The 27,744-nt window shown below is 53.9% G+C and overlaps 1 protein-coding gene across 6 annotated transcripts in view; it reads left to right on the top strand.

Annotated features, from left to right (window-relative positions):
• Col27a1 (collagen type XXVII alpha 1 chain) overlaps nucleotides 1-27,744 on the top strand; it is a 118,570-nt gene that overhangs the window by 77,372 nt on the left and 13,454 nt on the right. For all 6 annotated transcript variants that reach the window (XM_055611670.1, XM_055611669.1, XM_055611671.1 and 3 more), the window contains 23 exons: nucleotides 1,312-1,365; nucleotides 1,590-1,643; nucleotides 5,952-6,005; nucleotides 8,836-8,889; nucleotides 9,251-9,295; nucleotides 9,373-9,417; nucleotides 9,644-9,697; nucleotides 10,440-10,493; nucleotides 11,144-11,197; nucleotides 12,796-12,849; nucleotides 14,490-14,543; nucleotides 17,415-17,522; nucleotides 21,168-21,221; nucleotides 21,316-21,423; nucleotides 22,330-22,383; nucleotides 23,161-23,214; nucleotides 25,377-25,433; nucleotides 25,556-25,609; nucleotides 26,082-26,135; nucleotides 26,402-26,455; nucleotides 27,022-27,075; nucleotides 27,156-27,263; nucleotides 27,545-27,652. In XM_055611670.1, coding sequence (XP_055467645.1) covers nucleotides 1,312-1,365; nucleotides 1,590-1,643; nucleotides 5,952-6,005; nucleotides 8,836-8,889; nucleotides 9,251-9,295; nucleotides 9,373-9,417; nucleotides 9,644-9,697; nucleotides 10,440-10,493; nucleotides 11,144-11,197; nucleotides 12,796-12,849; nucleotides 14,490-14,543; nucleotides 17,415-17,522; nucleotides 21,168-21,221; nucleotides 21,316-21,423; nucleotides 22,330-22,383; nucleotides 23,161-23,214; nucleotides 25,377-25,433; nucleotides 25,556-25,609; nucleotides 26,082-26,135; nucleotides 26,402-26,455; nucleotides 27,022-27,075; nucleotides 27,156-27,263; nucleotides 27,545-27,652 — 1,443 coding nt within the window. The remainder of the gene's footprint in view (nucleotides 1-1,311; nucleotides 1,366-1,589; nucleotides 1,644-5,951; nucleotides 6,006-8,835; nucleotides 8,890-9,250; nucleotides 9,296-9,372; nucleotides 9,418-9,643; nucleotides 9,698-10,439; nucleotides 10,494-11,143; nucleotides 11,198-12,795; nucleotides 12,850-14,489; nucleotides 14,544-17,414; nucleotides 17,523-21,167; nucleotides 21,222-21,315; nucleotides 21,424-22,329; nucleotides 22,384-23,160; nucleotides 23,215-25,376; nucleotides 25,434-25,555; nucleotides 25,610-26,081; nucleotides 26,136-26,401; nucleotides 26,456-27,021; nucleotides 27,076-27,155; nucleotides 27,264-27,544; nucleotides 27,653-27,744) is intronic.

Consider the following 27,744-nt stretch of genomic DNA (forward strand, 5'->3'; position numbering starts at 1 on the left):
CATGGGTAGCAGTGGATGGGGGGAAGGTCACTCTTCAGTGGGCATTGCCTCAGGTGCCTTCATAGCCCCTGGAAGCTCAGAGGAGACCACGGAGATGCCAGCCGACAGGTGGCTGGCCCAAGCCACCCTGACTATAAGTGCAGAGCTGGGATTTGAACCAGGTCCATCACTTCAGGCTGTGCTTTACCAACTTAACCCCTTGCCCATGTAGCAGTCTGTGGCTTCCCTCGTCCCTCTAGGGGCCTTGTAGTTTTGCAGACTCAAGAGCTTCACTTTCCGTCTTCCTCACTTCCTAGACCTTCCCTACGCTCTTCCTCTTTTGTTAATTTTAACAGTAACATAGTTAGCCATTCACCCAAAGCTGCAAAGTTTGTCCGGGAGTTCTCAGGGTCCTTTCTCCACATCCCCCAATGCTAACAGCTTATGTGACTTTCACACAGTTTCAAAGCCCTGGTCTTCTGTTGCTCACGTTTCTCATGCCCTTCTGCACCTATGGACCCTTGCTTTGAGCAGGCCCCCTGTTCCCATGCCCACCCACCCATGTCCAGTCTTCCTAAGTCACTTGCTGGGGGTTCTTCAAAGGGAATCTTCTGCTTCCTTCATCACCAGGTGGCCACGTCCCCTGTGACCGTTCCTGACGCTGCCTCCCTCCACCCCCCTACCCCTGCACCTGCTCCAGGATGCATTTTTTTTTCTAGAGGTCCCCATCATCTCCCTATCCCACTGGGTTTCTTGCATTATGGGTATCGATCTGTGTCTTCTCCTGGGAATACCTGGGGCTGGGTGCATAGTAGGGTCAGCACACAGTGGGTGCTTTATTCATTTTTATCCCAAGAAGAGAACTGGAGTTTGCAGAAACTGAGGCAGGATGGCTGTAGCCTTGCCTGATTCCCCAGCCTGTTTGAATTGGTCTGGAGGACATGAGTGGTGTCTGATATCTGGCGTGCCATGGAGGAGGGATGCCATGAGCAGAGAGAAGGAAAGGCGGTTATGGCTGTTTCTGCCTCAGCAAGCCCAGTCCAGGGGGTGCCAGGCCTAATGAGAACCACGTGATGTGGGCCAGGATCAAAAGGGTGATGCAGTTACTTCTTCCCTTCATCGGAACCATCCTGGCCCAGGGACGTGCTCTTTGCTTCCCTGGCAGAGGAGGCTCAGATTTCCTGCTGCTGAAACTTGCTTACCTGACAGTGTGTGTGAGCTGGGGAATAACCCTATAGACTATTCTGAAGTTCCTGCCCCCCTTTGGGTCCCTGTCCCCAGAGTCCCCCAAACCGAACTGTGACCTATGTGTTTCAACTGTTTCCACTACAGGGGGACCGTGGAGTGATGGGACCCCCAGGAGCACCTGGACCCAAGGGGTCGATGGTAAGGAGTAAGTCTGCATCCTCTCCCCTCTCCTGCCATAGCCTCAGGTCACAGTCCTGTTCCACATAGCACATGCTCCGGATGGCCAGAATCTCTAGCTCTCCATACCCCTGGCTTGGTGTGACTTTTGACCTGTCTACCCTGGGTTAGGACTGACACAGGGCTGAAAAGGGAGGATGTGACACCTTCCACAGCTGACTCCTCGTTTTCTTTCTCATCGGCAGGGCCACCCTGGAACGCCAGGCGGGATTGGGGACCCTGGAGAGCCTGGACCCCGGGTAAACAAAATTCTCATGTCTCCTAAGCACAGATACATGGGATACAGCCCTCGAGTCTTAGACTTGCGTGGACACCCAGTCCCTGGACCCTGGCTGGTTCCCAGGCTGATCCTATAGTTTTCTCTGTTCACGTGAAATCTGTGACAGTAGTGACAGGAAGGACAGTGTGGCCTTGAATGAAGCCCTGGGGCTGAGGTTCTGTACAGGGTGACCTGTGACACTCAGGAGCAGCTCCTTCCTGCTCTTAACCTGTCACCCATTCAATCAAGACAGTGAGTAATCTTTACAGGTGCTGGAAACTGGGGACGCCGATGTCAGCAAGGCACCAGAAAGTCTGATAAATGAGGGATATCTTTATGGGAATGTTTGGGGCTTCCTTGGATGTTGACAGAGGACAGAGCCTCCTCAGGCAGAGGAGGGGGTGTAGTAGGGATTGCTGCAGGAGGTGTGTGGCCAAGAATGCTCAGATTTGGGTGTACCCCTAAAGGTGACTGGGCTGCTCTTGTTTGGAATAAGTGCTTGGAGTCGATGTAATGTCAGGCAGTCACTGAGACCAAGGACAACGCTCATACATGGAGCCAATCAGAGTGGGGTTTAAACACATGGTGATGGTGGGGGCACTGGAGGTGGGGAGCAGCCTCCTCCATAGGCAGATCTGGGAACGATAAGCTCAAGTAAAGCCAGATGAAGGAGCTCTGAGGGCTGAACAAGAGGATGCAGGTACCTCTGATGGCTTGAACTGGGGGTGTGGGATGGGGAGAGGCTCCCAAATACCAGTTCTCTGTGCTGAGGGAGGCACCAAGGTCAAGTTCATGTCCACCCTGTTTCATAGACCAGCTGTATGCTGGGTAGATAGGCTTCCCTGGGGGGGTGCAAAAAGGGCAGGAATCAGACCCTGTTCTAAAAATTGCATCTAACCCATGGAGAGTCAACAGGAGCGTTCTCTCTCTCGGCCTTTGGCAAGTGTTATGGAGCACATGCCCCATACCAGGCTGTGCTGGGTCCTGAGGAGGCACTGAGAAACCTGGACACAGGTAACCATCACTCACTGCATGTGCCAAGCACCAGGTGCCTGTACCCTCCCCCACAGTCCTCTGAGCCAGTGGAAAGGTGTCCCTGAGCCAAGCCACTCTCTGGGGTTGCAGTCACATGCATTTACCCCTGCTCATGAGAGGGAAAAGCCACATCTGGCTAGAGATTTGGAAGTGGTGGAAAGAAGCAGGAAGCAGAGAGTAGTTTCCAGCCTCCATCAGAGCTGGGATGGTTAGAGCCCCTCAGTGTGGGAGATACCCTCTGAAGACTGAGCCCAGGAGAGCCCAGGAATGCTGGTCTGCCGTCCAATTCTTTCTTCTGGGCCGGGGAAGATGGTTCATTTGGTAAAAAGTACATGCTGTGCAAACACGACCTGAGTTTGGATCCTCGATGTCTACGGAAAAAGATAGGTGCCGTGGTGAACACCCTAACCTGATTGCTAGTGAGGTGGGGCCAGGAGGATCCTGGAGGCTTGCTGGTCAGCCAGCCTGGCAGAGCTGCCAAGCTCCAGATTCTGCGAGAGACCCTGGCTCAAAAAATAAGGTGGGGAGGGATAGAGGAAGACATGCAGAATGGACACCTGGCTGCCACATGTGTATACACGCACGTCTGTCTGTGTGCACCTTCATCCCTGAGGCTTCCTCTGCCTCAGCTTTCCCAGCTGTCAGCCAGCATTATGCTGCCGTCACCACCGTGGGGAGCATGAGCTGGTATTTTGTGTTCTGTCGTGCCAGAGTACCTCATAGATGTCATCAGTTACTTGTGAGGCGCAGTGGCAGTGCGTGTCTCAGTAATGGCATCTCCCATCGAAGTGTCATTTCTGTGAACTGTGTGTCCATCCGATGAGACTTTTTCAGTCCCATTAACATCCTCTGCGCTCTGCGCTCAGTCCCAGCCTGATGATTGGGTATAGGAAGGCAAGTTCTAGGACCTGCTGAGGACCCTACAGGTCCCTTCAGCTCCCCCAGCCTGAGAGAAGAGGGACTTTCCTCACTCATGCTGTAGGTGAGGTGGCTGAGGTGAGGTGACTCACAGGAGGCCTTGCAGGTAGTGGCGGGGAACTGGACCCTGCTGTTGTGCCATTCTCTGGCCTTGAGTCCTTCAAATAATTTAGCTCATCCATGTGGAACCTAGCTCCTGTGGCCTCAGAGGATGTGCTAAATGCCTTCTGAGAGAGCATTATGGGATGCAGCCTGTCTTGGCTGACACTATCCCCACCAACTGCCTTCCAAGTCCACCTTAGTGCCATGCAAGCCTGCCCCCCCCCCCTCCCAGGCTCTGCTGGTGTGTCAGGCTACATGCTGGCCCTTACCTCAAGCCTCAGTGGAAGACTGGGTCTGTGGAGAACAGTGGCTACGTCTGCACCTCAGGGTTGTGGGAGCAGCAAGATGGGGCTGGGGTGCTCTCTGGGATGCAGAGGGGATGAAGCTGCCCCTTTTCTAGAAGAGCTCCTGCCTCCATCACAGAGTCTAGCTGGCTGGCACAGATGGTTCTCTGTGCGCTCTGAGAATCCTGCAAGGTGCCCAGGGTCTAAGGGACCCAAGCTGTGTGGCCATTCCACTCATCCCACTCCCCTTCACCTTCCTATTTGCCTCTTGTCTGTGTCCTTCCTCCCTTTCTTCCTTCCTGTTTGTTTTTTAGATAAGGCCTCACTGTGACGCCCTGGCTGGGCCAGAACTCCATAGACTGGGTCAAGCCGGAAAGCCTTAAACCCTCTCCACTCAAGACTTCTCACCCAAGAAACTTCCCATGCAATTCTGGATATATAGGTGGATAAAATAGCTCTACAGGTCAAACACGCACTGATAATTCATCACTCAGAAACTCGCTTTGAAACAGTTCTTTGGTGTCTGAATCATTTTGCCATCTGTTAAATATGAAAGCAAGCGTGCACACTGCTGAGATGGAAGAGTGCGTTAGCTCTTACATAGAGGATTACATCTTGGCTGAATGTCTGATACTGCTGGACCTCAGGCATCCTTGCCAGCTTTCAGAGTTGACTGGCAGATGTTTTAAATTTAATCATCCATGTTGAAGATTCTGCTTTGCATAAATATGTGACAAAAAAAATGGCAGAAGTGTGTTTGGAGCCATTCAGAAATCGCTGGAAATGTTGTTCTAATTCCAAGCCAAACTTCATTGAGTGTGTTTTTTTTTTTTTTTTTTTTTTTGTGGAACTCAAGTCAGCAAAGCAATTTTTAAAACAAAGCACTCTAATACAATCTGAAGATACGCTGAGCGTGGTAGTAGGAAAATATTAAAGTCTTAGTTTTCTTTTGCTGGACTGTTTTTTTTTTTTTTTTTGGTATGGACAGAGAGGAGTAAGAACAGTGCAGTCTGAGCCAGGAGCTGCAGGCAGTGCGGCATGATGGCGCGTGCGACAGCCTGTGTGCATGTGTGGGCACAGGGAAGTCATACAGTGCAGCACAGGCGAGCATAGCAAGAAATGTCGACTCGCAGTGCGTTTCTTCTAAACTGATTCATCTTCTAAACTGGTTCATTTTACACACTCAGAAACCTCTAACTGTTGTCTTTTGTTTTTTTCTTTCTTTCTTTTTTCTCAGTCTCCACGTTCAGTTATGTGACCCCATATGTTTTTCAGTTTAAGAAACGGAACTATGGCTGGCCGAGCGGTGGTGGTGCACACCTTTAATCCCAGCACTCAGAAGGCAGAGGCAGACAGAGCTCTGAGTTCGAGGCCAGCCTGGTCTACAGAGTTCCAGGACAGCCAGGGCTACATAGAGAAACCTTGTCTCAAAAACAAAAACAAAAGCAAACAGAAAAGAAACTAAACTAGGCTGGTCTTGAACTTGTTGCAGTCCCTCTGCCTCAACCTCTCTAATGCTTGTATTTCAGGTGTGAAGCACTGTCTCTAGCTCAGTCCTGTCCCTTGCTCTCTGCTCCTCCCCCTTCCTATCCCAGCCCTGACGACACCCCTCCTTCACCTTCCCCCCCAGGCTCCCAGTGCCTGGGGTTAGGGGTCCCCTCCCAGGACTGTGTGTGGTGTTAGGTGGGAATAGGACACAGGAATTAGGAAGATGCTTGTCATGTGTTGCTGTCAGCTGTCAGTGCTGATTGTGAGACAGGAAATGGTTTGTCCAGGGAAGCTCTGCCCACCAAGAGCTGTGGGCACTTGCCACACCCAGGAGTGGCACTTGCCAGGACCTTCTCCCAGCAGGCCAGAGCTCCTGCTTCTCAGCCCTACAGCGGCTGGCTTCTCCGCCATTGCTCTCAAGCCCTGAAGGGGCTTCTAAGCGCCCTCTCTCCTCCCCACAGGGCCCTCCCGGATCTCGAGGTCCACCAGGCACGAGGGGAGCCAAGGGGCACCGGGTAAGTGAGGACATTTCTGCTGCTTGTTGCCTGCCTGGCTCTGAGCTTTGTGATTTTCATAGCACTGGCTGGGGCAGGGGAGCGGGGGCGGCGTGAGAGCCCGATGCTGGCTGCTGAGCCAAAGCCATCTTCCCAGCTGGCGTCTGAGCATCACACCTGTTTCTAGAGGGCACTAACAGGCTTCAGCCATCCATTCCATCCCTCATTCAGCCACTGTTCCCACCCTGTGAAATACCACTGGATGCAGACACCTGGGACAACAGGGCAGGCCTCAGCCCTGCCTAACTGACGCAGGCACAGCTCACACACATACTGGGTCTTAACAGACAAAGCTATGCCGTAAGGGTAGTGGAGAACCGTAGAGGATTAAGACAAGAGCTGGTCCAAGTGCAGTAGCTGAGGGGCTTCCCAGTGCTTTGTGCTGTCGGTCACGTACAGTAATCCATTTAACCCTCAGTGTCACTCTGCCAGGGAATGTCATGTCCCTTGAAAGATGACAACACAGATAGGTTCTGAAACTTGCCTCAGGCTGCACAGCTGGGAAATGGTAGAGCTGAGATTTGAACATAGAGAATCTGGCTCTTTGACCCACAGAATTTAGTCTCCTTTTCAATTACAAGGTTAAGTAGAATGACCCCCATGTGGCCTCCTTATGAAGAGGAAACAAGATGGCTTAGGTAACCCAGACCTGTAACTGAGTGCCACGTGGGGTTCTAGTTTTAATACACCCCCTGAACTAGATGTCTTGAGCAGCCAGCCTGTGATGGGGAAGGTGAGATACAGGCTCCCAGGATCCCTCCCAGTACCCATTTCGCTTTCTGACCGAGAAAGCTGATCTAGCTACAGGGTGAAGTGTGTGGGCCTGGGCTGCCAAAGAGTGAATGGTGCCCATACCCCTTCCCAGCAGAGACTAGAAGCCCCACCCCAACCCCAACACACATACATCTCACTGGGGGAAAGCCAGCTCCCATCGGAGCCTTCAGGACTAGGCCATGAGGACTGGAGCCATTTCTTGTGAGGTTTGGCAGTAGCTGAGACCTGTGAGACCAGCCTTGGGGTGGGGTCCTGGAGAGGCTCCCACTGCACCTGTGAACTCTGAGTTCTGGCCGAGCTCGTCTTGTGGCTTTCGGAAGGCTCTTTGTTCTCTGGGTCTCAATATCCCCACGGGTGCCATGGGATGGGCAGGGAGAATATGCAAGGCTATGCTGGCTTTATTGACCTTGTGTAGGTAGGCATTCTATACTGAGAGGGTCTGGAGACAGAGGGGGTGGCCCACTGGCAGCCTGTGAAAGAATGAGCACCCGTTTGGACCACGTGTGGGACAAGTCTCTTGCCTTCCCAGTTTGTGACTGTGCAACCTCAGGCTGGTCTCTACCTCTCTGAGGCTTTCCCTATCTGTTCAGGTGGGGAGTTCCTACTGAAGGGCTGTAGGGATTTGAAGTGTCTGATGCTACCTCTGACATCTTAGAGTAAGGCTCTTTCCCTCACATGTCAGACAGCTGATTTCCCCTCTTCAGCCTCTGTTTCTCACTCTGTAAAATGGGCCAGCAACAGAGCTGGGTTGGTTGGGTGTGAAAACCCAGTCACTTTTCAAGAGTTTTAGCCCTAGAGTGGCCACAGAGGCTGAGCTTCCCTCTCTTTCCTGTTGCTCTTCTCGGGGGGCTGTGGTATGCTGGGTTTCTGCCCCTGGCAGGAATGGCTCCAGTGAGCCTGACCTGACCCAGCTGCAGGGCAACCCCAGGGTGGTCTGCTGATGTGGCCTGTGGAGAATGTCATGTGGCTTTGATGGAAACCTAGCCTGCCTGCCACAGGAGGGCCTTCCTGAGGCACAAGGGAGAGAGGGTGGCTGGGGCAGCTTCAGGACAGGCTATCAGGTACCATATTCCTGAACAATGCTGGGCACCCCCAGTCGCTAGCATCCACTGTCTCTTCCCTCCTCCAGGCAGGTGAAATGGCTCTTCTTTCTCTACAGCTCAGCCTTAGCTTCTAGACTTGGTCTCCTCCAGTGTCCACCTCATGAACAGCCTTCCTGGAAGGCAAGCCTAGAGGTCTTGGCCCTCTTGATAGCTCCTGTTGCAAGGAGTTCACTACCATCCCAATAAACAGTGGCATCTGATTGGCTTGGGTTCCAGTTCTGGCTCTCCCCGTTCCTGCTGGCCACAGGCAACTTCATTTCTATACCAGACCCCTTTCTGGGTAACTACTTTCTCTGTGACTGTGTCTGCTGCCATTGACATTAGGCCGCATCCCTTCTTTTAAAAAGGCTTTGATCCCATGCAGGGCGGGTAGTCAGGGTGTTCTGGGCCTCAGGTCTGAGCCTCCACTCTAAGCGCTGTGCCCTTCCAAGGAGGCGTGAGCTTGTGCCACACAGAGCCCACAACCAGGAGCATCTCTCAGACCTAGCTCTGTCTGTGACCTGGGATGCCCCACCCTGACCTGCCTTCATCTCCCCAGAACTGGTCATGAGTTAGGGAAGGAGTAGGAGGCAGTAAGCTAAGGCCTGTCTGTGGGAACATGGCCAAAGGTTTCTCTGCCTTAGCTTTTAGTCTCCACATCTGTGGCACAGGTTGGCTGGTGGCAGCCACCCAGGACACTTTAGACAGATGGCCTCTAGGTCCAGTGCATTTAGGCTTTCTAGCTGACTCCCACAGGCTGTGACCTCTGAAGAACTGTCTAAGTTATTGTGGAGATGACCTACCTCAGGCTGTGTGTGGAAAGGGAGGAGCAGGGAAAACCGGAGGCTCTGGCCAGTCTTGCCCTCCTTGGTTCACAGCCCAAGGGAGACCCCTGCTGTCCAGTCCACTGTGCTGGAATCTTCTTTCTTTTTCAGGGCCCTCAAGGACCTGATGGACCAGCTGGGGAGCAGGGGTCCAAGGGCCTGAAGGTACAGCCCCCCTGTACTGCCCCTCAAAGCCCTGGGCCCCTGAGGTGGTAGAGAGGACCCAGAATGATTCCGTGTGTGTTCCCAGCAACTCGTTCAGCCTCCTGCAGCACAGCGCAAAAGAAAGCAAAAGGAAGACCATTGAGGGGGATCACACATGTCCTCTGCTGTTCCCTTCAGTGGGAAAAGTCCTTGGTTCTTGACCCCAGCACCTCTGTGGGGACTATGGCAGCCACCCCTTTTGCCAGATCTTATGTCCACAGGCAGTGTGCTGAGGAGGACACGCGGCCTCTTGGGTCCCCTCCTCTCTGTCAAGGGTCCTCATGAGCCTCTCTCCCACCTCTCCACGCTCCGCTTCCCACAGGGCCGTGAAGGACCTCGGGGCAGACCTGGCCGTCCAGGACAGCAGGTGTGTCACATTAGGTTTGTTGTGCCTCCTCCCTTTGTTGTGACACATGCCTCCAATGATGCCCTTTGTGCCTCCAGGGTGCAGCTGGTGAGCGGGGCCACTCAGGTGCAAGAGGCTTCATTGTAAGTAGTATCGGTTCTGGAAGTTCTCAACATGGGGCGTTGGGGCAGGTGGGCAAAGGTTACCATGAGTTTTCGACCTTCCTAGGAATCCACAGGTGCCCTGCAGAGCTCTCTCAGCCGTAAGGGTGGAGTAGGGGGGACAGCATAGAACTAGCCTGAGGTCAGGGGAGACGCATAATGGATGTAGAAGCTTCATGAGACTAAGGTCACCTGTGTTTTTCTACAGGGAATCCCTGGTCCCTCAGGCCCTCCAGGTGCCAAGGGCCTCCCAGGAGAACCGGTAAGTGTCTATTCCCTCTCTCTGGCATCGCTGCCCTGTCTCAGTCTGATTGTAGCACGGACTCTTGGCCAGGTAGACAGATGGGGAGGGATGGAAAAGACAGGGCTAGGTCTGGCCTGCAGGGGTAGAGAGCTTGGCCCTGAGTTCTAGGATGAGTCTTGGCTTGCTTGGCCACTGGGTTCATTGTTGAATGGGGGTAGCACTTGCCACTTGGTTGTGAAGATGGCCTGAGAAATGGATACAGGGAACACTTACATCCTGAAAGGCAGAAGGAAGGAGGGAAGAGAGGTCCTCGTGAAGGATGGGGAAAGGACAAGGGAAGTCATTGACCCATGACTTGTCCTTCAGAAGAGGTCTAAAGGATGGTTTTGAGGAAGGCAGAGATGCTAAGGGCCCCCAAGAAGGCTGCAGGTAGCCACACTGGAAACCCAGGAAGAACCCTTGAACCCTGGATGGCCAGGAGTAGTTGAGGCTAGATGGGAGAGAGCAGAACAGGAGAGGGCACAGTGAGTAAAGTTCTGAGGTTGTGCGCCGCAGCAGGGGTGGGCATCCCTGCCGGGGGTTCAGTTGGATGCAGAGGAGACCGTGGGAACCGGTGAAGAGGCACTGTATATGGTTAGAGGTAGGGCGTTGGGTCTTCTTTTTCAGTTACCATGTAGACCCTGTGGTCTTGCTACAGCAACCCCCATAGTGGAACCCAGGCTGTCTTCTCCTGACTGTCTGTGTGTCTGTCTGTCTCCAGGGCTCTCAGGGACCTCAGGGACCAGTCGGTCCTCCAGGAGAGATGGGACCCAAGGTGAGTGCCAAGAAGCCCTGCTTTGTCCTTTACTGCTGGGGCATCCCTGTCCTCCTGGTCAGCAGCCACGCCTGCTGCCTGATCCCTGCCCTGGCCTACATAGATGGTCAGGTTGGTGCTGCAGAGTGGAGGGTAGAGAGCCTCCATGGACACAGGGTGAGCGACTGGGAGCCTGCCTCACAGCACTAGGTAGGAGCTAGGACCTTGCTGGGGGCCCTCCCCACCTCCGGCCTTGTTAGACTGCACTTGGGTACAGAATCATGAACAGAGTCCCAGCCTGCTGAGGGTCCCCTTTTTCGCCCTTCCCACCCTGGGCCAGCATCATGAAGAAGCAGGAGAGGCCTAGGCCTGCCCCCTCATTGGCCTCTTCCTCCCGACAAGCTTATGCAAATGATGGATTTTCCTTGTCTCTGTGCCAAGGGCTCCTGTGTGGTAAACCGCACTTGTGGGCAGGCAGAGGGTCTAGCTGCTGGGTAGCTGGCTCTGCCAGCTTGCACCCAAACCCATAGTTTTGCCAAGACTCAGAAGCTGCAGCCTGACCCTGCTTCTGCAGCTCCCTGTTGTGAGACCTAGGCACGATACTGGGCCTTTGCTTGCTGGCCAAAGGGCCAGCCCTTGCTCCAGGAGAGACCAGTTGCTTTTTCTTGCAGGGGCCACCGGGTGCAGTGGGAGAGGCTGGTCTTCCTGGGGACTCCGGGATGAAGGTGAGGCAAGATGAAAGATGGGAAAATGACTTGTTGACACCAGTTCCCAGCTGGCCGCCTTGTCCTCTCCCTGGAGGAGAAACAGGCTTCCTTGTGCTTAGGATAATGGAGTCTCTGTCCTGGCTCTGAGGCAGGCCTGACATGCCCACAAGTAGGGTCCTCAAGCAGCTCAGAGTCCCTGCACTGTCCTCTGCACAGCTGCGTTTTCTCTGGCACCTGTCTTGGTACCCCACTGGGACATCTGCCTCTCTTGATCCACATGATATCATCAGCACTTCAGCGCAGGTGACTTTGGTACCTGTGAGGACACAGGCACCTATTGATACCCGGCCCTGGGAGCCCTCATGCCTCTTCTGCTTTTGGAGGAGAATGGAGGACCTGCTTACCCTGCAGACTGAGAGCCTAGGAGCCCCGTCGACAGCTGAGGGTATAATAAAGCCAGGCCCAGGGGCACCTGCCAAGGGACTGTGAGACTGGAAGCAAATCATTCCTGTCCTGTGGTCCAGTGTCCTGTCATTGTAAGGTTGCCGAACCAGGCCTGGGGCTCCAGGCCTCAGCTCAGCTCAGCTCTGCCTCATTTTGCCCAGGCAATAAAGAAAGCACCACCTCACATATAAACTGCACAGGACTGGCTTGTTCCAGTCAGGGCTGGGCTGGACCAACAACCTCTACTTCCTAGTGCCTAGGAAAAGTTTCCTAATGCCTAGGAAACTTCACAGGCCTGTTGGAGACAAGGTACAGGCATTCTGGCTTCCTCCTCGTTTGGTTTCTTACCAAATCTCCAGAAAGAGGAAGGACGGTGTTCATCGGCACTGCTGTGCACCGAGGCTCCCCTAGCCCTAGCCGTGCTGCCCACTGCGACCTTGAATCTGTCATTTGGGCTAGCTTCTGAAAGATGACACCTCCCCTTCCAGGGCTTGGCAGAGGTCCAGCTCGTTCAGATGAAAATGTGACAATGGTGATGCAATAATGGTGGAGGTGATGATGGGGATGCAGTGATGGTGATGGGGATGATGGGGATGATGCAGTGATGGTGATGGGGATGGGCTGCAATGGTGGTGGTGGAGGATCCGTGATGGGGACGCAGTGATGGTGATTGTGCTGCGGTGGTGGCGGTGTTCCTGGTGGTGGCAATACACTGATGGTGGGGACGATGTTTCTGGTAATGGTAGTGCTGCAGTCAATGATGGTGACGCAGTAATGATTAATGCTTGTAGTGCTAGTTGTGACTGTGATGATGATGGTGGTGGTGGTGACGGTGGTGATGGTGGTGATCTTGGTGGTCACTGGCTGGCGGTAGGGGTGATGTAGTGATGGTGGTTGAGGTGGTCGTGGTGTAGTGATGGTAATGCTGACTGTGGTGGTGATGGTAGTTCTGGTGTTTTAGGCTCTGGTAGTGATGGTGGTGATGATGTGATGGTGGAGCTGGTCCTGCTGCCTAACGGATGAGACTCCCACGGCCAGGGCTTACTTGGAGCAGGGGCTTGTTCTCAAGTTTCTCCCCAGCTTCTCCAGTTCTAGTCAGAGCTGGAAGGAAAAGGCTGGCAGAGGGGGGGCTGGATAAGCTCACCTCATGGATTGTGTTTGGCTTCTCTTAGGGTGACCTTGGACCTCTGGGCCCCCCTGGGGAGCAGGGCCTCATTGGGCAGCGGGTAAGTAAAGCACATTTTCCTTCTAGAACTCCCAGCTAGCTTGTGAGCAGTGGGCAGGAGAAGGGCTTGGGCCAACCCCCAGCAGTGAGATTTCCCCAGCTGTGGAAAGAGGCCGGGACTCCTGGCAGCTTTGCCTGATCTTCCTGGGTACCTGGCACCACCACCGAAAGGAAGCATTCTGTGTTCAGTGTTGGGCACCATGCTATGCTTGCTGTTCCTTGACACACTCACAGCTGCATCTGCCAGGCTCCGAGAAGGCCTGCTGTCAAGAAGTTAACTTGTTTTGGATTAACTCGTTGCTTCCAGAAGTATTTAAAATCCAATTATGTGTTTCTTCCAAAACTGTTCTACAGTTAGTCTTCACCTTTCCAAAAGAAAGCCACAAGGTTGCCTTGTTCTAAGGAGCCCTGTGAGACCCCTGTTTCCAACTCTCTGTGCTCTGCCTGAATTTAGACCCCTGGGGCATGTAAGGACACAGCGTATACCTTTGCTACCTTTCAGATGGAACAAGTAAGGCTAAATAGTGAGAGTTTGTGCAGTCTGTTTTCAGGGCACCAGGTCCTTACCTGATCTCATTTTCCATCTTGTCTTCCTTATGATGAGTGAGAGTTTGTGCAGTCTGTTTTCAGGGCACCAGGTCCTTACCTGATCTCATTTTCCATCTTGTCTTCCTTATGATGGCTCACAGTCCTCGTGCCCAGTCTCCAGAAGCTCCAGAAATGTGGCAAAGTGAGAGGAGAAGGCCCCAGGGCAGAAGAGAATATGATAGCTTAGAATCCAGAAACAGTAGCCATGTGTGGCCACCAGGTGTGATCAGTTGAGTCTCTTTTAAAGGCTGTGTTAAGAAAGGTCCTGAGGTCCCACCTAGACTCCATAAGCTCAAGAGGCTGCTGAGCCCCCTAATACCCACTATGTATATTTCTCACTCTGGGAGCATGTAGTACGTGACAGAAGGCCTGTCTAACGGAGCTTATGTTCTAGTGGATTGATTATTGATGTCTGCCACGCGCACACAGGAGCAGAATTTGCTCATTGTCACCCCTTTGCCATCCCTGCATCTGCCAACCTGGGTCTCCTCCCAGCTCTGCCTCTGGACAGCTCTGAGTTCTAAAACCATACAAAGATGCTAATTTAGTTTGGCAGCTGTTTGGAGAACTGGGGCCTTTCTAGAGCTGGGAGGACCAGCAGGGATGTCAGACAGGACCTTGGCATTTTAGCATCTTTCTTAAACTTGCCCAACCAAGTCCACAAATTGGACTTACATTCCTCATCTGAGATGGGGTTCCAGTAACACTTATTCCAGCTCCCAGAAGGAGGTCTCACCCATGGGTGGGGCATTCCCCTTTGCTGTCAGCCATGTTTTCCAGATAAGAAATGGATTCCTATAGAAACTAAGATTCCACTTGAGGTCACACAAGCACTGATGATGCTGAAGATGACTCGTATTGGAGCCTGTTCTTACCCACCAGACCACACTGGCTTCCCCAGTCCAACCAGTGGACCAGGGTATCTGGTCTATGAGGCTCTGCAGCCCTTCTTCTGCCCCTTAGAAATCCACTTGTTCAGCTTCTGAAAGACAGTGTGCTCCTGACTTCGCAGTGTACTCTTTCCCGGTAATACCTCCCATCTTTTTCTCCCAGGGAGAGCCAGGCCTTGAGGGAGACCTTGGCCCCATGGGGCCTGATGGGCTGAAGGTGAGTTGTCTGGGCCGGGATCTAGGAGTGGCTTCTAACCCTGTTCTAGTTGCCGTGGAGCACCGAGAGGCCAGTTCTTCCCTGAAGAGGACAGTGGGATCTGCAGAATCCCAAGGCTGTCCTTGCTCTATCTCCCCGCTGCCAGCCTCCACGGGGCTTGGCCTAGTGTCACCTTGGGTCTTCTCTGTTCCTACGAAAACAGCAGCTTCTATCAGCCAAGCCTGGCCCAGCGTGGGACTCTCCTATCTTTTCCCTTCCAAACACCCTTAAAGTTCCGAACATTTCTGATCACCACCAGGGACCTATAAGCCAGCATTCGGGGAACCTGGGGTGCCAGGTACGATCCTGAGCCCTGTATGTGTCACCTCCACTGATGCTAGCAGAGTTTAGTCTTCAGATGAGTAAACAGACTCTGAGACGTTAAAAGGCTTGTTGTAGACACACGGGCTCTCTCCTGAGCTGCAAGTCGGCAGATGGTGACTAGAAACTGCAGGTGGTGAATAGGCACAACCCCATCCTCAGCCCCAGGCCCATCCCGGTCTCCTTCTGAACGTTGTTCCACAGGTAGGCTTTCTGTCTGCTGACCTGGTCACACGGTGACCCAGGAGAGACTACCCCTATAGTGCGCATCCCTGCCATAGGGTCTCTCTTACTCACCTACCCTTCACAGATCTCAAAGAATCCTCCACTTTTCTGAGTCTCAGTTTCCCATGTCCTGCCCTCCTCACAGTTACCCTGGGACCACAGTTGTCCAGGTCCCTTGTCAGCGCTTGGTTTTCTTGCAAATGAAAGAGCGCCCCCTGTTGGCTACTGGTCCACCTACTCTTAGCCCCAGCTCTGTACAACCGTGGGGGCCATCTGCTGAGAGCACTCCTCGGCCAGGTGCTGGCCACACCCAGCAGCGGTACCAATAGGCTTAATGGGGCAATCACTGTGTGTGCAAGAAGTGCCAATTATGGCTTGGCTTTAGGGCTTCCTGCGAATTGACTCACTCAAGCTGCACCAGCAGGCTCTCAGCACAAGTATCAGCCTCCTCACAGGAGAAATGAGGGATCTGGGGCCACAGCCTCCTCATCCCTTTCTAGATGACCACTTTTCTCCTGGAGTCTCTACCCCAGGGGACAGGAGAGCAGGTCCAGGCTTTGCACAATCTCTCTACCTCTGCTTTTGACAACGCTTGCCCCAGGCTTCTAAAGCCAGTCACACCCTTGTCCATGGACTGGAGCGGTCACTTGGAGTCCTAGCACCTTCCTGGTCTTGAGTGGTCCTGGGAGAGACTGTTCCCTAAAACTCATGTCCAGGGATCACGCCATGGAGTAAGCTGCTTCTTTGGTGGATGTATCCTTCCTTTCTCGGTGTCTCTGTTGGTAACAGCCATGGTGGCAGTCATCACAGCACACACTGCCAGGATCAGGTGCATGGTCTCTCGCAGATGAGCAAGCTGGCCAGAGCTGCTCAGTCACTGAGTACTTAAAGATCATGACCTGAGTATGAGGGAGATTGTGCCCTGAGCTCAGATCCCTGCCTCTCCATGGACTCGGTTCTTCTATCTGTGGGCTGGGAGTATTGAAACAGGTCACCCGGAAGGCTCTTAGGCAGATATCACAGATTCCTGAAGTCTCCAAGGACCCTACAGCTCATTTTCGTGGACCCCATGGCACCCCCTTTTTAGCTGTGTGGGAGGCAGGCCATCAGTAGTCACTGGAGATTGGTTCTGACCAGGGCCTGGGGCTAGCTTGGCTACCTGGAGTCTACAGATGTAACAGCAGGAGGCCAGAATGAGAAGCCAGGAGCCAGGGGAGTCTATGAGAGCCAGGTCTGGGCCAGTGGGTCTCTGTGCCAGGCTGTGCTTGGAACCTGACAAGCTCGGTGGAAAGGGACTACGCAAGCCTTCCTAGTGTCCAGCTCTGTTCTAAGCTGGCCTGTTCCTCAGTTCGAGTCATCTTCTCTCATGCGCCATCTGTGGCTGTCCCCCAGGCCAAGCTGGGACGTACCTACAACTCTCATGCCAGTCTCAGTTCCCCAGAAATCTAGCTCCAGGCATCACATCTGTATCCGGGCCTCTCTTCCTGGCTGGGCCACGCCTGATTCCTTCTGCCCCTCTCCCACAGCTGCTCTGAGCCTGAGTGCAGTTGGAGGCATTCCTCATAAGCTATCGAAAGGCAGCCTTGTACCTTCCCAAGCCTGCTTCTAGCCCTGCCCTTCCTCAAAATGGGACTTCATGCCCTCTTCCTCTCAGGACCTGCCACAGTCACAGCTAGGCCACACAGACATGCTGCAAGCTCCATGTCTGTCAGCCCCTCGGAGACAGGCTTGTGGTGGGCACTGCCTGGCCCTGCAGCCACTGAGCCCAGGCAACTCAGTTCTGCCTGGGGCATGAGGGAAAGATGGTGAAGCTGGCAAGCAGAGCTAGAATATACCCACAAGGAATATACTCATGATTTGTTGCAAAACCAGCACTTATGGAGAACCCAAAACACCCGTGCCTTGGGCTCCTGAAGCTCATGCAAATGGGTTCCTACATAAGACTTATAGAGTCCTCGGTCTCAGGGAGTTTTTGCTACACATTCCTAACGCACAAGAGCTCCCTTGGGTCCCCATTCTTCAAGACTTGGTGCCAGCTATAGACTGGCTGTATCTCAAAGGGTGGTATTTGGGCCAACTGGTTTGATTTAGCTCTGCCTCAGTTTCCTCATCTGTACCTACCACCAAAAGAGTCCCTCCAGGGAAAGGCCCTGGTGAGGCTCACTCGAGTACTGAAGGCATGAAAGACAGCTAAGTGGCTGCCGGTCTCCAGGCGACTTGAGGTATAGGGCTTTTGATGATCGGTTTTTGATGTTTTCTCTCTGCTGCTCCTGTCCCCTGCTCCAGGGGGACAAGGGTGACCCAGGCCCTGATGGTGAGCACGGCGAGAAGGGCCAGGAGGGGACGAAAGGAGAAGATGGGCTCCCTGGGCCCCCGGGCATCACTGGCGTGCGGGTGAGTGTGGAATATGTGGTTCTGGGTGAGGGCCACACATACCTGCCCAAGCCTCCAGAAGTCCTCTGGTTTGTCCATCCCCTGCTTGGCCTTCCTGTGGCCTCCTGTGCCCTCAGGAAAAATTCTGTTCTCTGTGGCCCCGTCCCATCCAACACCACAGCAGCCTGTTTTCTCGGCTCTGGGGACAAGCTTGACCTGCCTCTGGGCCTTTGCACCCGCTCACCTCTCTACTGACTATGCTCTCCCTTCTCTCCCATCCTTCTTGAACCCCTGTGTGCCTTCAGCCATCCTCATAGACAATTCCTACCCTTGGAAGCCATCCCTGACCCTGGGCTGAGCCTCGGGCTTTCAGGGTCATTCAGAGCCTCCAAGGAAGCCAGGAACTTGTGTGATTTAGATTTATGTTTTCCTTATGTGACACCAGAGTGCTGACACGCTACTGACTGAAAAGACAGCTCTGCCTCTCACCCTGGTAGAATTTTATTCAATATTGGCCATAGATACCATGAGTATCTTTCCTGGGATCCGGGACTCTGGTAGAGGAGAGAAACTATTTTGTTTCAGTATTTGCAGACAACATCCTTACTGCTTTCCAGAATTTTCTTTAATTATATAGCACCTTTGAGGGCTGGGAGACTCAGAGAGGTAAAGGACACTGGCCCAGGTCACACGGGAAGAAACAGCAGAGCCAGGATTTGAACCCCAATATGTTCATCCTGTACCTTTGCTTTGACTCACTGGGATTCAGAACCTGAGAAGGCTGTGAGGGCAAGGATAGATGGTAGGTAGGGTATTCTGATATTTGGCTAATGGCGTGGAGTTTGACTCTGTTACGGAGCCAGGGTGTGTATGGAGCAGGACTCTTGGCCAGCTCAGTGTCCTGCCAGGTTCCTGGAATCTGGCCACCTTGCAACGAGCCACCAGAAGGTCAGGCCTGCAGATGTTCGGTCTGAGCCAGCCTTGGCATTAGCCCAACTCCCGAGCTGGGTGCTTCCCTTCTGGCCCCCACAGTGATCGATTCTTGCTGTTACCTGGGCTCAGCAGCCCAGGTTTCTTCTTGCCTGCTCCTGACAGCTCTTCAGCCATTGAAGTGACCAGTCTGGGAGGGATCCAGACTAGCGAGCAACATACTGGCCGTGGGAAAGTATTTGTTACCTAAAAATAGAGCTGAAGTGCTAATGGCCCCATAGAAGCAAGGGGATGAGATCACTGCCCAGCCCAAGAGTCCAAGAGTGCAGGCGGGGTGCCTGTGAGACCCGCCTACTGCTGCTTGCACAGGCCTGGAGATGTGGGCAAGAAGGCCGCAACTGGCTGGCTCTTCACCTCACTAATCCCCTGTGTGACTTTGCAGTTGCCTCGGCCTTCTCTGGCCTCAGTCTTGCTATGTTGAGAATTTGGAAAGAATGTGTGCCAACATTATTTTGAGTTCCAAAGTCCGGAGGACACTGTCTCAGTGAGTGTGTGGTTCTTTTGGGGAGCGGACATATCTTTGGAACCTGAGTTCAAAGGTCAAACCTGGGTTTCCAGCTTGAGCAACCCTCCTCCAGTGTGCTGGGCGAACTGGTGCCCATTGCTCAACCTTGGCATTCTTAGCTGTGAAGAGAAAATGGGGGCCTGGAGGGACTGGTCTAGTGTATGGAGTATGAGGACATGCACTTGAATTTTGAGCACCCATGTGCTCGGCTGGGCATGGTTGTGAATGTCCCGGTGAGCTCAGTGCTATGGGATCTTGATCTTGGGAGTTTTATGGCCAGATGGCATAGCCAAAGCACAACTTCCTCATTCAGTGAGGCACCTGGCCTCCAGGCAATAATGTTAGGAGCAATAGAGGAAGACAAGCAGTGTCCTCTACATGTACACACACAGTCACGTGTACCTACCTACTCAGGTCACACATGTGCGCACCAGAGAATGGGGGGGGGGGGGGGAGCACTAGGCAAGAAAAGCCTTTACAAAAATGCACAGAAATAGGAACATTCGGAGAAAAAGAAATACGTAGAAGCTGCCCGTGGTGGCTGTGGTTGGTCATATGGCGAGATTCAGTGTGAGATTCATATTCAGTGGTCCCTCACAGTTCTCGTGTGCCAAGGTTGGCAGAGTGTCTGTGGCCTACGTGCACACCAGGCTCTGGACACAAGCTCTGCGTCTGGCTTTCTTTGGCACTGTGGCGGCCAGAGCAAAGCGCTCTTCTTTGTGGCCTGGAGACAGCTGACTACTTGAAAATGGCAGTTTATAAGCAACCAGGGCCTTTCCAGAAATGTGTCTAGGCTCACACACTATGTGACAATGCTTCATCCTCAAGGGAGCTCACAGTCACAGTAGTCGCTTAACATCATTCTGACTAGAGATGCCATCTTGTGATAGGACCAGCAGGGGCCTAAGCCTCCGGGGTGTTCACTGGAGGGGCCTGGTTCCATCCCCCTACCGATGTAGCTTTTCTGAGATCCCCACTGAGACAGGACACTGTCCCTGAGAAGCTGTGGAGAAAAAGGTCACAGGGATGGCCAGGGTTTTCTTATTAGCAAAGCAGCATTGCTCAGCTGGTACTGTGCGGTAGAGACGGGAGAGTCACACATGTAACCTAAAGTCCTCCGGTGAATGATTAAAAGGGAGACATGAACTGAGTGTGTGTGTGGGGTGAGTGGAGGTGACTTTCTTCAGACCAGCAGATCTGAAATAGTCTTTCAACATAGTTTCAGTATTTGGAAAGCATCAACGGGGCCCAGTGAGGTGGCTCAGCAGGTAAAGGGGCTTGATGCCAGGCCTGACAACCGCAGTTCAATCCCTGGAAGCCACATGGTGAAGGCAGAGGACTGACTGTCACTGGTTGTCCTCTGGCCTTGTATGCACCCTGTGGCATGCAAACAATAAAGAGCCGAAGATGTGATTAAATAAATAAAGATGGAATAAAAAGTTAAGATTTTAAAAAATCATAAACAGGACCTTTTTATTCTCTTTTTTTCACTAAGTGTTTCACAGACACCTCAGCTCAGATGAAACGCTTGGTCTAAGCCTAGGAACGCTTGATCTGTGCCTAGACTTGAGAAAATGCGCAGCTGAGAGCACACGTTTGGCCTACAGAGGGAAAGGCCCACGTACCTGGGAGGGTAGGACATCTGTGTCCCAGCGTGATGCCCACTGTGAGGAGACTCCCGAGCAGTGCACAGCAGTGACTGGGGTGTGGACAAGACCACATGGTGGCTGCTTCAGGGCCAGCTGTGCACCAGGGGACCCTGGGCCAAGCCCTCCTCTAGGAAACAGGGTGGCTCAGTCCGGATAGCTGGTCCCCGTGCTTCACACAACTGGGACAACAGAGGAGGCAGCAGGGCATCCCTATGCTGGCAGAAGCCCCTTCCATACTCCAGACACCTGCTATGGCTGACAATGTTGTGAATGTGCCCGTGTCACCAAGCTGAATCCTTTAGCTCCGTGAGGCCACCTACAATTCTGTGTCCCTGACACAGACCAAGGTGCCGGCCAGGAAGCCAGGTTGTGCTCAAGGCCACATAGCACAGGGACCGAGTGACATCATGCCACAGCAGCGACATGCTACCGGTGTCCAGCTCCCAAAAGCATGCTTCTTGGAGAATGCCTGCTTCTCTCAGTCCTGAAATTTCTCCTGCTCTTGCCTCTGTGTCCCCTCAGGGTCGTGAAGGAAAGCCTGGACAGCAGGGTGAGAAGGGCCAGAGGGGAGCTAAGGTAGGTCCCCTGCCTTTGTAGGCCACAGCCCTCCCCACTCCTCTCCAGGGCCAGCAACCACAGGCACCTTCTTTCTCTCTTGCTCTCTCTGCAGGGTGCCAAGGGCTACCAAGGACAGCTGGGAGAGATGGGCATTCCTGGAGACCCTGGGCCCCCTGGCACCCCAGGTCCTAAAGGGTCCCGGGGCACCCTAGGACCAATGGTGAGGTTCTGGGCTGAGGGAAGGGAAGAAGAATAGGAAGGGGCTGCTTCCCTGTATGGATTGCCGACCCCACTGTTTCAGAATCCCTAGGTGTCCCGTCCCAGCCACCTCACTTCTATCCCAGATCCCTCTGGGCACTCCCCAAAGCTCCAGTCCTTGAACACACACAGTCGTGGCAGACAAAACACATCTTGCAAAAAGCAGGCTGCAGGGGCTCCATGTGCTTTTTGTGGACACTCATTGATAAAAATCCTGCTGAGGGGCAGGGAAGGAGCCAGGCAGATCCCTGGGTACAGGGTGAGGTGCTGCAGGTCTGTGACTGGCTGGGAGAGAGTCCTGGGGCCCTGCTAGACTGTTCTGAGTCAGAGCCCAAAGGCATGATAGCTGAGGTGAGCGAAGAGTCCACAGCAGAGGAGGGGCTGTGGTATCTTTGAGAAAATGGAGCAGTATCCTTTTGTGTGGGGCAAAAACTTTGACTGTGGTGGTTTCTGGCGGCACAGATGATGCCATGGGTACCTGCTGGGGAGACAGACAGTAGCATCCATTAGATGGTGCTTCATCTCCAGAATCAGACTCAAGTGATGCAAGCACAGGTAGCAGTGGGTTGGAGGAAGCAGAGTAGGGAAAGGCACTTTCTTATTAATACTCATTTAATGGGAAATCTCAGAAGTTTGGGCATTAACAGCGGGTTAGCTCAGGTGGCTATAAAGATTCTGAGAAATGTCAACTAAACCTTCATAAACCATAGGAGCAGAGAGAAGGAAGACTTAGGAAGGGGTCCTCCCACCTTCCACCTTGTCCTCCTTGCACATCATGTGTGTGCCAAGCTGCTTAGCTGAGTGGCTGGAACCAGAAGGAGTCACCACCATGCCCCTGCATACCAACAAGAGTCTTTCTCCTCTCTAGGGTGCTCCAGGGCGGATGGGAGCCCAAGGAGAGCCAGGATTGGCTGGTTATAATGTAAGTGACACACATTCAAGGGAATCTCCTTCACCCCCTGGAACTCCATTCCTACATCCTGAGCTTGACCCTTCCTACCAGAGGGAGGAGATGTGGGACTCCTGGACCCATAGATTAGGGTGGGGTAAGGTAGAAGTGATGGGACAAAGTACTCACTCCAGGTTTCGAGTCCTCCCTGCAGATGGTGGGTGCTCCACACACACCTGAGCTTCATTTGTCCTCCAAAGAGGGACCATGATGCTCACAAATCCTCCACACACAGTCAGGACACGAAGGCCCAGAAAGGATAGGCATGGTTAGAGAGGAATGGGGGCTCAGAGAACCCTGTACAGACCAGGCCTGGCAACTTCATGCTTTTGGGAGTGGAGACCACGCCCAGCCATGGTGGCCTTTGCCAGACCCAAGGCCTGCAGGAGATGCAGCAGGGAAAAGAAAGAACAAAAGAAATGGGAGGAGGACTGGAGAGGTAGTACCAGCCCAGTCTGTAATTGCAGTGTGGCCTCTTTCTGCAACTCTGCCAAGGTAGCTTTTCCCGGCCTTTTGATCCCAGTCTGCCCAGGGCACCGCTGTAGGGCCCCATTACCAAGTTGGCACAGAACTGGAAGTGTCCGGGACCAACAGGCATATCTAGAAAAACGGGGCCCAGAGAGGTGGAGGGCAGGGGTAGGGTCCTCTTATGCTGTCCTGTGTCCCCATCTCTAAGTCCCTGTCCTTTGTCATCTGTCACCCATGTGTTCTCAAACCCTCTTCAGTTCTCTCCATTTTGTTTGCCTGCAGGGACACAAGGGCCTCACAGGACCTCTTGGGCCTCCTGGACCCAAAGGCGAGAAGGTAGGTGTTGTGTCTTTGAGTCAAGGTCAGCTCTGGGGCTTTGGAGAGGGGGCAGCATGGAACGGGGCGTAGCATGCCTGCACTGGTGGCTTTAGGCTTCCTGATAAAGATGAACGCTTGTGTCGCGTCCAAGTCTCCATATTCCCTCATGCCCATGAAGGGGAGCTTTAGAACTACGTGCTGGGAGCTCACCCAGCATGAGGGAGGGAAAACGCTGAGGAAGGAGAAGGCTCAGGAGGAGGACAAGAGCCCTGGGATGTATGCTGTATGCCCTCCATTAGGGCTCTGAGGATGAGAGAAACTGCCAGGGGAAAAAATGGCTGGTTGTGAACACTGTTCACAGCAAAGAGCACATGAGGGCCCAAAAGTGTAAGAAATGGCCCCTGGGTCATGTCTCCGTGATGCCGTGGATCTGGAGCCAGAACTCTGGGTTCTCCTGCCCTCCCTCCTCCTCCTTTTCCTCCTCATAGCTGGAAGGCTTCCTAGCAGGCTGTGCCTCTGTCTCCTTGTCCCTGGCCTCCCCAGCCCTCCTTCCTTTTGCCGACTCAGCTTCCCACTAACTAAGTCCCGCTGTGGTGAGTCACACTGGCTTGGCATGCTCTCCTTGGGCCCCTCCTCCTTCCTGGATGAGTATAGATCGGCAAGTACAGTGGCCTCGGCCCTGGCATGGTCCCTGAGAGGCTATAGGGGCACACTTGGGCCCTCAGCTCTCCATAGCCACCACCAGGCTGCCAGGGGTGACGCAGAGGGCGAAGGCAGACCCTGGGACCAGGTGGAGACAGAGGCCCAAGTGCCACCCCTCAGGGTCAGAGCTAACCCCTATAAAGTGTGTTGGCATACAGTAGAGGTCCATGACATCTCTAGGTGACATAATGCTACTGGAGTGTTGTCATGTGCACAGCTCATTGTTGATGGGAATGTTTTTCTGTGGCTCATGACTGTCTCATAATGAACAGCCAACCACAGACTGGCCGGTCTGGGTGAAGGAATGAGTTGCAAGGGAGATTTGTGGAAGCCCTGCTCTTTCCCCAGGATGTTCCCAGAATCCTGTCACTGCTGTACAGAACAAGTGGAGAAGCCCAGCCTCTTGGTGCATGAGGGTTAGCTACTAAACACTGGGAGGGGACGCTGGGCCCTACTCCTCTAGCCAGAACACGACCCAGAGTGGAACCCTCCTGCGCCTGTAGATAGGCCTCCTGTCTGTACAGGTGGCCAGAGGGAGGGGATGAGACTCAGAAGTAGGTCACAAGGGCACTACACTAACGGTTAACGCTCAAATCCCGTCCCTGCAGCCAGGCTGGTGGCATGGTGCGTGCTGAGGCGCTAGTCTTGGCCCTTGATTCCTCATGGGCCCTGACTAAGATGGCTCCTCAGCCTCCTTTTCCTGTTCTATAAAGTGGGAGTGAGGAAAATGTCCTTGGGTTGCTGTAGAATCTCTAAGATGATAAATGAAATGAACCTAAAAATTCCCAACAAAAGACTGTCCAGCAAACCCTGGTGGCCACTGAAGATTTCTGGTCCCCTGACACCATGGCACAGTTGGATCAGAAGCGTGGGAAGGAAGGGAAGGGGTCCTACTTTCTCGGCCACCTCTCTGGGGACAGTTTGTTCTAGGCCACAGGCTGCGTCTCTCTTGCCTTTAACTGCTGTTGGGTTGGGTACCAACATTCAGACTGACCAGGGCTACATCGCAGTTCTGACCACTTCTTTCTTTCTGCTCCTCATGCTTCCTTCGCAATTCTGTGAACAGCAGGGGACCTGGGGCACCCTGGGTAGAGTCTTTTGTCCAGAAGGGGTTCCCAGGAGAGATGACACCAGGTGTTGGTACTGGAGTCTGAACCCTGAGGTCTGCCCTGTGAGCTGCATTTCAACCATCTGCGGAGTTGGCAAGAGCTCATTCTGCAGCTGGACCAGGGCCCAGGGTGACCTGCCTTGGCCTGAGGTCTACACTGTAGTCTCTGCTCCTCTTTCAGCCTGTCCTAAGCGTCCATGTGGCACGTGGACACTGTTGCCACTATTACCTACAGTGACAGTTTTGGCCGCTGGTCTCCTAGTCTGTCTACGGAGGCTGGCCTGCATCCCTGAGGAAGGTGCCTTCCAGCCTGCAGTGCACTAACTCCCAGAGGGGCCTTTGCCTAACGCTGGTTCTGTGGTGTCCACAGGGGGAGCAGGGCGAGGATGGCAAGGCTGAGGGGCCCCCCGGGCCACCCGGAGATCGGGTAAGTTCCCTCTCTGTACCCCCTGGCCTTTCAATGTATCTAGGCACAGGCTGGGCAGGGCTAGGCTGCTGAGAGCCCACAGAAGGTGTGGCTCACGTTTATCCATTGTCCCTGTCATTCAGGGTCCTGTGGGTGATCAAGGAGACCGTGGGGAGCCAGGTGACCCTGGATACCCTGTAAGTATCAGAGCTCTACCTTTGGGAAGGGTAGTGATGGGGAAAGGGGAAGCCAGTCTGGACCGGACACAGGCTCCTGCCCCTACCTTCATTTCTCCACTGGCCATAAGGGGCAGAAAGCTCCCCTTTACGAAAAAGGCCAGGCCTTTCCTTCATGTTGTTAACCTGAAGGAGGATAAGGTTGGGGACATTAACTGTCCACACAGCCTGCAGATTGGCCAGGTTCCCTTCCAGCATGATCCTGAGTAATCACTTCTTCTGGAGGTGTCGGGAGGGGGGTGACTTAGTTTCCCTGTTTATGTCTTGGAGCAGCAGAAGCAGCTGTTTCTCCTTCCATTCAAGCTGACCCGTGGCTATTCCCAGCCACTTAGCCACTATGGAAGCTAGGACTTAGTGCGTCAGTGACATGGCCATGAAGATCGGTTTCCGGGCCACTCTAAAGGACCCTCACCTGTCTCTCCTTGGCTTTCAGGGTCAAGAGGGAGTTCAAGGCCTACGTGGAGAGCCGGGCCAGCAGGGCCAGCCCGTGAGTCCTATATCTTCTTGCTATAGGTGGGGTGGAGCATCAGAAATGACAGAACAGAGCCTTTAAAACCTTGAAGGGATCTGCCCTATTAGGACATGAGGAGGCCCCTCCCCGCCCCCGCTGTGTGTAATGCGCTGACCCTCAGGCTCCCTGAGAGCCCACACCCCCAAGCCCCTCCCCACCCATCCCTCTCCAGGCAGAGACCGGCCAACCTCCCCAAGAGAGAGGCCTGGGGCTGCCTTGAGTCACCTCAGCTTGGTTTGCAGGGGCATCCGGGCCCCCGGGGTCAGCCGGGACCCAAAGGATCAAAAGGTGAAGAGGTGAGATGGGGTTTCGGTGGGGAGACTGGGCCCCTCGGGAGGGTCTGAGGCTGGTCAGCAGGGCAGGGATGGGAGGTACCAACTGTGCAGGCCTGCAGCCATCCACAGGGGCTGAGAGACCAGCCTCTGAGCAGGAGTCAGTATAGCCAGAAACTTAGCTCATGCCTCTGCCAGGCTGCAGTGAAGAAGAGAGAACAAGAGGAGATGAAAGGGGAGGGAGAAGAGGAGAGACAGAATTGTAATGGAGGAGCCCTCCTTGCTGTGGAGCCTCCTGGACCCGCACTCCTTAGGGACATCCACACTGAAGACCAGGTGGCCCAGCTGGCCCTGGGTTCTAACTCTGAGCACAAAAAGCAGTGCCCTTGAAAGGTCTTTGGCACAAGCCAAAGAAGGAAATCAGGGCCCACAGCAGCAGGGCTAGCCCTTGGTGACGCTAGGGCTGGCCACAGCCCTGGCTTCCAGGCGTGTAGATCACATTCACCCACAGGAACCCTCCTCCTCCTCCCAGTGCCTCCTTCCAGGGCTCCTAAGTCTTGCTGATGAGTCTCTTGCTTTTGCTTTCTCAGGGCCCAAAGGGAAAGCCAGGCAAGGCTGGGCCATCAGGCCGGAGGGGGACCCAGGTGAGTTGTCACAGTTCCTCCGTCACCACAGTTTCTACGTCCTCCTGAGAAGGTTTGACAAGCTTCTTTTGTACCTTCAGGGGCTGCAGGGGCTGCCAGGGCCCCGGGGCGTGGTGGGGAGACAGGGCCCCGAGGGCATTGCTGGACCGGATGGTACTCCAGGCAGGGATGGCCGTCCAGGATATAAGGTGAGCAGGTCATTGGGTAGCGACTGGTGTTAGGGACTTCCACGGGCTATACACAAATGTTGGGGCACAGGCCATGGTTTTGAAAATTTTGGTGCCATATGTGCGGACGGTCTTTCATCCACTGGGATCCTTATCACCATCTCTCCTTGATGCTAGCACCCGGGTCACTGAACCATGCTGTCCTAACCTCTAGCATATGTGGCCTCCTCCTCTGTTCCTCCTCCCTCTACAACTTACCAGGGTTCCAGTCAGCCACACCCCCCACCTTGTTTTCTATACAGGGAGATCAAGGAGATGATGGGGACCCTGGCCCTGTGGGCCCTGCTGGAAGAAGAGGAAACCCAGGTGTGGCTGGCTTGCCTGGAGCACAGGGACCTCCAGGATTCAAGGTCAGCTCTCATTAATCTAGCCTTTCTGCCCTAGTCCTGGCTGTAATGATACTTTTTCTTGGAGCATCTATGTTCTAAGGCCCATGTGAAGT

The sequence above is a fragment of the Psammomys obesus genome, unplaced genomic scaffold (assembly GCF_907164565.1).
Source record: "Psammomys obesus unplaced genomic scaffold, mPsaObe1.curated_primary_1811, whole genome shotgun sequence".
In the NCBI taxonomy this organism is placed as follows: Eukaryota; Metazoa; Chordata; class Mammalia; order Rodentia; family Muridae; genus Psammomys; species Psammomys obesus.